The sequence below is a fragment of the Antennarius striatus genome, chromosome 9 (genome assembly GCF_040054535.1).
Source record: "Antennarius striatus isolate MH-2024 chromosome 9, ASM4005453v1, whole genome shotgun sequence".
In the NCBI taxonomy this organism is placed as follows: Eukaryota; Metazoa; Chordata; class Actinopteri; order Lophiiformes; family Antennariidae; genus Antennarius; species Antennarius striatus.
In genome coordinates, this window is record NC_090784.1 from 24,312,325 (window position 1) to 24,322,954 (window position 10,630).

The 10,630-nt window shown below is 51.1% G+C and overlaps 2 protein-coding genes across 2 annotated transcripts; both read right to left on the minus strand.

The window, feature by feature from the left end:
* Positions 1-817: 817 nt before the first annotated feature.
* Positions 818-6,044, minus strand: plekho1b (pleckstrin homology domain containing, family O member 1b). The gene is made up of 6 exons (XM_068323718.1): positions 5,991-6,044; positions 4,812-4,949; positions 2,935-3,069; positions 1,957-2,061; positions 1,731-1,823; positions 818-1,372 (listed from the first exon to the last, which is right to left on the minus strand). The coding sequence occupies exons 1-6, from the start codon at positions 6,015-6,017 to the stop codon at positions 818-820; spliced, it is 1,053 nt and encodes a 350-aa protein (XP_068179819.1). The 5' UTR covers positions 6,018-6,044.
* Positions 6,045-6,743: 699 nt separating this feature from the next.
* si:dkey-23o4.6 (retinol dehydrogenase 12) lies at positions 6,744-10,498 on the minus strand. Its single transcript, XM_068324615.1, has 7 exons — positions 9,929-10,498; positions 9,136-9,270; positions 8,181-8,372; positions 7,946-8,107; positions 7,754-7,873; positions 7,395-7,599; positions 6,744-7,310 (listed from the first exon to the last, which is right to left on the minus strand). Exons 1-7 carry the CDS (start codon positions 10,068-10,070, stop codon positions 7,202-7,204), a joined length of 1,065 nt encoding a protein of 354 aa, XP_068180716.1. The 5' UTR covers positions 10,071-10,498; the 3' UTR covers positions 6,744-7,201.
* Positions 10,499-10,630: the final 132 nt, after the last annotated feature.

Here is a 10,630-nt window from a genome sequence, read left to right on the forward strand (position 1 = left end):
GTGACTTGGTGTATCGGTCCATGGTTCTAGACCGACCGCTCACGGCTCATCAGGAGCTTTAGAGGAACCGACTCACCTACAGGGTCCCGGGTTCGGTTCCACTTGGGACCTCTACGGTTCTCCTTGTGGGTTCTCTCAAGGGTCTCCAATCTCCTCGCAGGACATCAATGAAGGAGCCACCATCGATTGACCTGACTGAGCTCGGACGTTTGTGATTAAATAATGAACTTGGCGACTTGTCCAGGGTGTGCCCCACCTTCTGCCCAACGTCATCTGCGATAAACTCCAAAGTTAAACCGTCACCCGGATTCGGACGAAGAGCTGAAGGAGATTGTTTGTAGGGGAAACCTGGAGGTCAGGGGTCGCCCGTCTACCGGCGCAAGTCTTTGTGGGCAGTCTTGGCAATCTTTTGGATCACAAAGAACGTTTCCACGAAAAATCTGGGGACAAACCGCCTTCAGAACCCAGAGACTCCGCCTCTCGAGAAGATTCTGCTGGTTGGGCGTTGCTAGTTTCCGGTAGCTAGCTTTCGTAACATTGGGGTATCTTCTTGGTATCTTCTTCCTTGTACATCCGTCCTCGGCTCTCGTTGGACCTACTTGTTGAGTCGGTTCCACATCATCTTGGTGAACGACGGGTCCACTTCCAGGATGAAGTCCAGCTGAGGTCCATCAGGCAGTAGATGTTCACATAGAGGTAATTCTCTTTGTTGCCCTCGGTTTGCTGCCCTGTTTTTGCTGCTGGTTTCTCGATCACAGATCCCACCCCCCCAAGCAAAGACGGGGGTCTCCAGGCTCACGTTGGGTCCAGGCTAGGCTTAGTTTGGAGTGGCTGCAGGGGCTGATGGGTTGGAGCGGTCCAGTTGTTGGGACAACACCAACAGCTCCTTTACCTCCTCCAGCACCTCCTGCGCCTGATTCCAAGCTGCCGCCGCCTCCTTCAGGAGTCTCTCGGCTTCAGGTCGCGCTCCTTCAGTCAAGTTGTTCACCTCCCGTTGATCTCCATCGGCCTCCAGCCGCACCTCCACCAGGAGGCGCTCTGTTCTCTCCAGCTTCTGGTAAATCAGGTGTTGCAGCCGGCTGACGGGCAGTGTGGAGGTCCCTGAACCAGATCCAGGAGCAGCCGTAGTCCTCAACTGCTTCAAGGTCTCGTCCGTGTTTTCCTCCACCACAGTTGGCTGTGTTCTCTGGGACTTCCCATCAGCCCCGGTGGTTTTGACAGACAGAGAGCTGTCAGTGGACACGGGGCAGTTGGACAGAGGTGTGTCCTGGTTGACCTTGAAGGCCTCACAGTGATGGACTGCCTGAGGAGACGGAGGACCCTCTTCCTGGATCAGATCCAGAATCAGCGTCCCGTCTGAGGAGGAGGAGGCCTGGGGACGAAGAGCAGGAGGACTCAGGAGGTCTGACCGGGTGCTTCACCATACTTAAGGTTAGCACATCTGTTAGCACGTCTGTTAGCATGACTGCACCAAATGTTAGCATGTCTGCACTGAATTCTAGCACGTCTAAATCTAATGCTAGCACATCTGCACCAAGATGTTAGCACACCTAGTCGTGGCGCCGACTCTACAACCCGTGTAGTCATGACGACAACGACGTATCGGACAGGAGGTGGTGCTGTTTCTCTACTGGTCGTTATTGATAACCCTCCTGAGCTGATATTGATCAGTCGTGCCTCTATTGGGGGCGATAGCGTGAAGCGGTGACGATGAGGAGGGAGCAACTGACCAGCAGGTGGCCGCGGCTCGGAGGCCGTCGGTTGTGGGGAATCTTTGGTCGGTGTCGCGTCGGATGAACCAGCTGGGATTCGTCCACCAACACCTGGAAGTAAATCCTGAATCAGACCTCCTGATACGACGACACCACAGAAGAAGACATCTGACCCGCCTACTTCCACCCTCCAGCGATCACATGACCCACTCAAACTGTCGGGCGTGTGCGGCGGCGTCCGTACCTCGTCCAGGACTCGGTTCTTGGCCCGGCTGATGGCGCCGTTCAGGACGCCGATCCACGACTCTTTGTCCTCCGGACTGACGGCCAGGAAGACCAGGGTCTGGACCTGGAACACAAAGACCAGCAGGTCACGCATCCAGCCCACCTAGCCCGTTGCTAGGTGTTAGTTTAGCATGATGCTAGCTAGCGGTTTGAAATTGTTTGGCGCTTTGATGTTGTTCAGTTCAGCTGATATAACTACCAACACGTTAGCATCAGAATGTTAGCATCAACATGTAGCGCTCTAGCTCACTGGAGTGTCCCCCCCCCCCCTGGAGGGTGAATGAAGCTGACACATGTCTGAGGACACCTGATGCCCCCGGGGATTCTGGGTACTTGTGGGATGTCCTGCAATTATCTGTGTGTGTATGTGTGTGTGTGTTTGTGTGAGTGTGTGTGTGAGTGTATGTGTGTGTGTGTGTGTGTGTGTTTGTGGTGTGTGTGTGTTTGTGTGAGTGTGTGTGTGTGTGTGTGTGTGTGTGTGTGTGTGTGTGTGTGTGTGTTTGTGGTGTGTGTGTGTGTGTGTGTGTGTGGGTGTGTGTGTGTGTGTGTGTGTGTGTGTTTGTGGTGTGTGTGTGTGTGTGTGTGTGTGTGTGTGTGTGTGTGTGTGTGTGTGTGTGTGTGTGTGTGTGTTCTTTGTCTTCATGAATAAAGGATCAGTCAGTGAAACCATCAGCTGTCTGGAGCGATGAGGAGGAGGCTGACAGACAGGTTAACAGACAGACAGGTTAACAGACAGACAGGTTAGCAGACAGACAGGTTAACAGACAGACAGGTTAACAGACAGACAGGTTAACAGACAGACAGGTTAACAGACAGACAGGTTAGCAGACAGACAGGTTAACAGACAGACAGGTTAGCAGACAGACAGGTTAACAGACAGACAGGTTAACAGACAGACAGGTTAACAGACAGACAGGTTAACAGACAGACAGGTTACCTGGCTCTCTGCTGCCCCCTCCAGTTTGAACCTGCTGTGGTTCTTCTTGCTGCGACTGTTGTTCTTCCTCATCTCCTCACAGTCCTGGTAGTCTAGCAGGTCCAGAACCTCATCGGCCTCGCCCGGCTCCTTCACCTGCAACAGACGGGTCAGAGGTCACACAGTTCTGTGGGTGATCGTCGTTCTGGGACAGATGAAGGTTCTGGTGGATGTTCTGTGACAGATGGAGGTTCTGGTGGATGTTCTGTGACAGATGGAGGTTCTGGTGGACGTTGGTGACATATGAAGGTTCTATTGGACGTTCTGGGACAGATGAAGGTTCTATTGGATGTTCTGGGACAGATGAAGGTTCAGGTGAACGTTCTGTGACAGATGAAGGTTCTGGTGGACGTTCTGGGACAGATGAAGGTTCTATTGGACGTTCTGTGACAGATGAAGGTTCTGGTGGACGTTCTGGGACAGATGAAGGTTCTATTGGACGTTCTGGGACAGATGAAGGTTCTGGTGGACGTTGGTGACATATGAAGGTTCTATTGGACGTTCTGGGACAGATGAAGGTTCTATTGGACGTTCTGGGACAGATGAAGGTTCTATTGGATGTTCTGGGATAGATGAAGGTTCTGGTGGACGTTCTGTGACTGATGAAGGTTCTGGTGGATGTTCTGTGACAGATGAAGGTTCTGGTGGATGTTCTGTGACAGATGAAGGTTCTGGTGGACGTTCTGGGACAGATGAAGGTTCTATTGGACGTTCTGGGACAGATGAAGGTTCTGGTGGATGTTCTGGGACAGATGAAGGTTCCATTGGACGTTCTGTGACAGATGAAGGTTCTGGTGGACGTTCTGGGACAGATGAAGGTTCTGGTGGATGTTCTGGGACAGATGAAGGTTCTGGTGGACGTTCTGGGACAGATGAAGGTTCTGGTGGACGTTCTGGGACAGATGAAGGTTCTGGTGGATGTTCTGGGACAGATGAAGGTTCTATTGGATGTTCTGTGACAGATGAAGGTTCTGGTGGACGTTCTGGGACAGATGAAGGTTCTGGTGGATGTTCTGTGACAGATGAAGGTTCTGGTGGACGTTCTGTGACAGATGAAGGTTCTGGTGGATGTTCTGGGACAGATGAAGGTTCTGGTGGACGTTCTGTGACAGATGAAGGTTCTATAGGACGTTCTGGGACAGATGAAGGTTCTGGTGGACGTTCTGGGACAGATGGAGGTTCTGGTGGATGTTCTGTGACAGATGGAGGTTCTGGTGGACGTTGGTGACATATGAAGGTTCTATTGGACGTTCTGTGACAGATGAAGGTTCTGGTGGATGTTCCGTGACAGATGGAGGTTCTGGTGGACGTTGGTGACATATGAAGGTTCTATTGGACGTTCTGGGACAGATGAAGGTTCTATTGGATGTTCTGGGACAGATGAAGGTTCTGGTGGACGTTCTGTGACAGATGAAGGTTCTGGTGGATGTTCTGTGACAGATGAAGGTTCTGGTGGACGTTCTGGGACAGATGAAGGTTCTGGTGGATGTTCTGTGACAGATGGAGGTTCTGGTGGACGTTCTGTGATGTTCTCTGCTGGGTTTGATGCAGCACTGAAACATGAGCTCGGTCTTCAGCTCAGACTGAAACCTGATTCCTGCAAAACGGTGCCGCAGACAGAAGCTTCTATGTCCAGACGGAACCCAAAGAACCCACTCGGGTTCTTCTGTTCTAACCGTTCTTCTCCTTCTAGACTGAAATTCATATAAATTACAGAATCATTATTGATTTTAGTCGACGGATCTTCTCTTGGTGACTCGGATCCGTAGCGGTCCGGTTGATCAGTGGTTCTCAGTAGAACCGACTCAGTGATCAATTTCTGGATCGGCCCGTCTCACCTCTGTCTCGCAGATGAACAGCTGGTCCCCCCTCAGAACCAGGAAGCGGTTCTTCCAGATCTCCCTGAACACTCCTCTCCCACAGAACTTCCGGATCCAGCCAGACTTATCGGGCTGCAGCGCCGTGTCCTGCGGACCCTGAACACAACACACAGGAAACAGGAAGCTGTCAGAGGCACAGCGTCAGGTCAGGTGACCAGTTTAACCCTAAAGATGTGAAGTCATCACCAGCTGTGATATGATTGGTTGGCTGAGTTAACTCACCATCACTGATCCATTTATATGAGTTCTACCAGGAAGTTCTCCACTCTGCTTCTCAGCACTAGTAAAGGTAGTACTACTAGTAGTACAGGTGGTACTAGTGGTAGTAAAGGCAGTACTAGTAGTAGTGAAGGTAATACCAGTAATAGTAAAGGCAGTACTAGTAATAGTAAAGGTAGTACTAGTAATAGTAAATGTAGTACTAGTGGTAGTAAAGGCAGTACTAGTAGTAATAAAGGTAGTAGTAGTAATGGTAAAGGTAGTACTAGTAATAGTAAAGGTAGTACTAGTAATAAAGGCAGTACTAGTAGTAATAAAGATAGTACTAGTAATAGTAAAGGTAGTACTACTGGTAGTAAAGACAGTAATAGTAAAGCTAGCAATAGTATTAGTAAAGGTAATAATAGTAATGGTAGTATGAGTAGTACAGGTAGTACTAGTGGTAGTAAAAGCAGTACTAGTAGTAGTAAAGGTAGTACTAATAATAGTGAAGGAAGTACTAGTAATAGTAAAGTAGTACTCGTAGTAGTTAGAAGAGGTAAGATCAGATAAACATTTAATATTCCCACAGTGGGGAAATTTGTAAGTAGTAGTAGGTAGTACTATTTGTAGTAAAACGCTGTGTCTTTTAATCGTTTGATAATCAATAATGTTATTGATGACTCACTGAGCTAATGGACCTTTCTGGGTGTCGTTTAATCAATCAGGTTATTTTTTATTTCTCATATTTATTCTTGAAAACTCTTTAAATCGATCACGCTCTTATTCTGAAATTGAAGTGTCTGCAGACACCTGACGCTTTTGTTTCCTTCAAAATAAAAGCTTGGCTTTAATCCTGCAGGTTCCGTCAGACTCGGGTTACCGTTAGAAACCGGAGCGTCACGAGCCTCCGGTGCTCGGTGTCTCCGTCTGACTCACCCGTTTACCGGAGCTGTTCCGCCTCATGCCGCCGGTGGACGTCACCTCGTTCAACTCCGTTCTTCCTCTTTAGCCACCGGCTGAGCGACGGGTAACAGGGGTAACAGGGGTAACAGGGGGTAACAGGGGGTAACAGGGGGTGACCCGGTGAGGAGCCTCCGCCGCTCCTCGGTGTCCCGGAGCGCTCTGACCGGGGGAGCTGCTCCCTGAGCCGGTGTCCGGTGACTCCTCCTCCCCCACCAGACTCCCCGCTGGCTCAGCGGCTCCTCGGCAGCGCTGCGCGCCCCCTGCTGGTGGACGACGGAACTACAGCTGGGGCGTCGGGGGTACAGAACTACAGCTGGGGGGGTCAGGGTTCAGGTGATCTTCAGGGAGTTGAGGCTCTGAGGTCCTGTTGGGTCAGGCTAACGGTGTGGGACTGGGACTGGGACTGATACTGGTGTTAGGTGGGGGTCAGGGAGCTTTAGAGTGGGGGGGTCCTCGTTGATCTGGACCAGTCTGGGTTCAAAGTAGTTCAGTGTGACAGCAGGAGGAGCCTGAAGCTCCAGCAGAACCTGGTTCCACTAAGTCTGGATCCCTTTAGAGGTCTTTGTTGGAGTCAGACATTAATCAGTCACAAGATGAAATGATTTTTAAGAGAAGATTTACCATAAAACAGTGACTTGTTTTTGTCAAATATTTTAAAAGTTGCTAAAGTTTGGTTTATTGATCGACTGATTGTTTATTGATCAGGAAACAAGAAACAAATGAAAGTCAGATTCTTTATTGAAAAAAGTTGAAATGTCGCTAAACATCACACGTAGGGAACATGAAGGGAACATGGAGGGAACATGAACGGAACATGAACGGAACATGGAGGGAACATGAAGGGAACATGGAAGGAACATGAAGGCTACACGTAGGGAACATGAACGGAACATGGAGGGAACATGAAGTGAACATGGAGGGAACATGAAGGGAACATGAACGGAACATGGAGTGAACATGGAGGGAACATGAAGGCTACACGTAGGGAACATGAACGGAACATGGAGGGAACATGAACGGAACATGGAGGGAACATGGAGTGAACATGGAGGGAACATGGAGGGAACATGGAGTGAACATGGAGGGAACATGAAGGCTACACGTAGGGAACATGAACGGAACATGGAGGGAACATGGAGAGAACATGGATGGAACACAGAGGGAACATGGAGGGAACATGGAGGTCAGAGATCACTGTCCGTTAATCCAACCAATCGGGCGCTCTCCTCCCACAGCCTCCTCGCCACAGCGGAGTCCCGCCCCTCTGGAGCCACTTCCTTCTCAACACAGTCACTGACAAACAAAGAGGCGGAGCTTACAGTCAGACCCAATGAAACCTAGGCTTGATTTGCCTGACTCCGCCCGGTTCTGCTGTACCTAAAGTAGGTTCCGGATTGTTCCTCCAGGCCCGGCGCCACGGCGCAGTGGATGCTGGTCTGGCTGCCCTGGACGGGGGTCTTCATGAGCAGCAGCGACGGGAGGCTCAGCAAGAGCCCCAGGAAGGGGAACCAGCTGTGGACGTGGCGACCCAACTCGGTCCGGATCACCCCCGGGTGGAGACAGAACGACGACACACCAGAACCTGCATGGGGAAGAAACGGGTCGTCTCAACAGCCAATCACAAACCAGCTCTGGTATCATTGGGGTCTCTGACTGGCTCTAATTTGTTCTGATTGGTTCAGATTGTCTCTGGTTGGTTCTGATTGGCTCTAGTTGGCTCTGACTGGCTCTGGTACCTCTGAGGCGATGGGCCAGTTCCCTGGTGAACAGGACGTTGGCCAGTTTGCTCTGCCGGTAGCTCTCCAGGGAACTGTAGGGTCTCCGCTCAGAGAACGGGTCATCAAAGTGGATCCGACCTGCCGGACGAGGAGAGACTGGATCAGAACCCTCAACCACCATGGACACGCGTCAGGACCCAGAGGACGTACCCCCCCGGTGGGCGATGGAGGACACGGTGACCACCCGGCTGGGGGCGGAGCTTTTCAGCTTCGGCACCAGCAGATTCGTCAGCAGGAAGTGACCCAGATGGTTGACCCCCAGCTGGGTCTCGAAGCCGTCCTCCGTCAGCCACCTCGGACACATCATCACTCCTGGACAGGTAGACAGGTAGTCAGACAGACAGGTGACCCCCCAGATGGGCGACTGGGACCCCGCTGGACTCACCAGCGTTGTTGATGAGGATGTCCAGCCGGTCCTCGCTGTCCAGGAAGTCTTTGGCGAACTGCCTGACGGAGTAGAGCGAGGCCAGGTCCAGGTGTCGGGTCACCACGTTCCCGTTCCCGGTGGACCGGCGGATCTCCTCTGCCGCCTCCTCCGCCCGGGTCAGGTCCCTGCACGCCATGATCACCCGCGCTCCTGCGACGAATCAAACGCAGCCATCAGCATCTGAGCATCTGTGGTCAACAGATCAAACACGCCTCACCGGCGCCTGGTCTCTCCAACCGCAAATCAAACGCACCCGGAGACCCATCAGGCCCATAGAACTACAATTCAAGCGTACCTTGAACCACCCATTTTTCCAGGGGCCCAGATGGGAGCAGGGTGTGCTTGATTTAGTTCTTACTCAGGTAGTTTTCGTCAAAATTAAGGTTCCTTTAAAATAAACAAAAAACTGAGAACTGAAAACAGGAAAGAACCAGAGAACTAAACCCTCATCTACGGCACCAATCAGGAGCCGCCTCGGCTCTAAGGTGGGTGAGGTTCTAGGAGGTTCCAGCTCCAGTGACGTTTGGGTCCTGGAGTGGTTCTTGTTCTGGAGTATTTCAGGTTCTCTGGTGGTTCAAATTCTAGACGTATTTGTGTTCTAGGGTGGTTCAAATTTTAGGGTGCTTTAGGTTTTTGGATGGTTCAGGTTCTCAGGTGGTTCTTGTTCTAAGGAGGTTCAGGTTCTAAAGTGGTTCTGGTTCTATAGGAAGGTTCAGGTTCCTGGTGGTTCTGGTTCTAAAGGCCTGTGGGTAGAGCGCCCTCTGTTGGGGCAGAACTCAGTTCAGACATGACGACGTTTCCATTCGTCTAATTGGCTCAGAGCTTCAGCTTCACTGAGGATTAGTGTGACCTCTGACCTCTGGTGATGTTTAACAGGAGCTAACAGCTAACCGAGCCACAGCTAACAGCTAACCTCTGCTAGCCAGGTCTCTGCTGGTCTCCTTGCCGATGCCGGTGTTAGCGCCGGTGATCACAACCGTTTTCCCGTCCATTCGAACGGAACAGCGACACACCCCACCTGCAATCCACCGCCGCAACACCGCCATGCCTACACACTCACACACACACACACACACACACACACACACACACACACACACACACACACACACACACACACACAAAAGATTAGTTTAAACGTACGGTTTGGTCTTAAAGATCAACATAAGGGTCAGTGGCTAGCAGCAGTTAGCAGCTAGCACAGGGGTCAGCATTCATGCCGCTCTGTAATTGTGGGTAATATGCGTCACACTCGCCTAAAGTAGGTATCTACCCTCTAAGACGCCATCTGTTCATCGAGACTGTCAAAAAACAAAAAGTATTCAACGTTCACACGGTTTGATCTCCGTGGAAACGGGTCAAAAGAGGCTTTTTGAGTGTTAGCTCAAGGGCTAGTTAGCAGCTAGAAGCTAATAGCTGCTAGTAGCAGTCCGTAGTGGATAGCAGTTAGCATCTAGTAGCAGTTAGCAGCTAATAGTAAGCAGAAAGTAGCTTTTAGTAGCAAGAAGCAGTTAGCAGCTAGTATGTGCTAGCTAAGGATGGAAACCGTTCCAACAGCAGGAAAGTTCTGATCACAGGTTCTTCGGGTCGATGGAACCGGATTCCTGGAGGAGTTCTGTGAGGTGAACCGACCAATCATACAACCGATCGCTTGATCAGATGATTCCTGTTGTCTAGAAGCAACCAATCAGGAGTCAGGATCTTACAGAACAGTGTGGCTCCCAGAACGGCTCCACACCGGAGCAGCAGTCCGGGTCCGTCCCCTTCAGGACCCGGGTCCATGGGTGCGTCTGGTCCGCTGCCGGCCAACGGCTGAACCAGGAACTCTCCTGGAACCGCAGCTTTCATCCCGCTGGTCAGAACGGACTGAGCCTGAGGCCGGAGACGGATTAACTCAGATTACAGCAGATTAGAGAACAGGAACAGGAAGCAGGACCAGAAGGACGGACAGGAAGCGCTGGTTCTGGTCAACATTTAGTCCCGGTGAACCGGTTTCTGTCCAACGGACCTCCACTGCAGAACCCAATAGAACCCACTAGAACCCAACACATCCCAACAAACCCAGTAGAACCCAGCAGGTCCTCAGTAACCTCAACCAGCCAAACCAACCACAGGCTGACCAGCTGGTTAACAGACCACCAAACACTAAACCAGCTAACCAACAGGTAACTAACTGACTGAGCAGGAGGAGGGCAGACAGTTTACTGGGTCTAGGACGGACTAGTTTGTTTGTTTGTGGTCCAGATGATTTCCTGGGAGGTTCTGGTGGATCCAGCTCTGGCTCCTCCCTTTAGGTAACATGTTGTTGTTGTTTTGTTTGTTGTTGTTGTCTCATCTCATGACGTGTGGTGACAGGAAGTTGTACACAGATGAAATGTAAATAATAGTTGTTTATTTGTTTGTAGCTT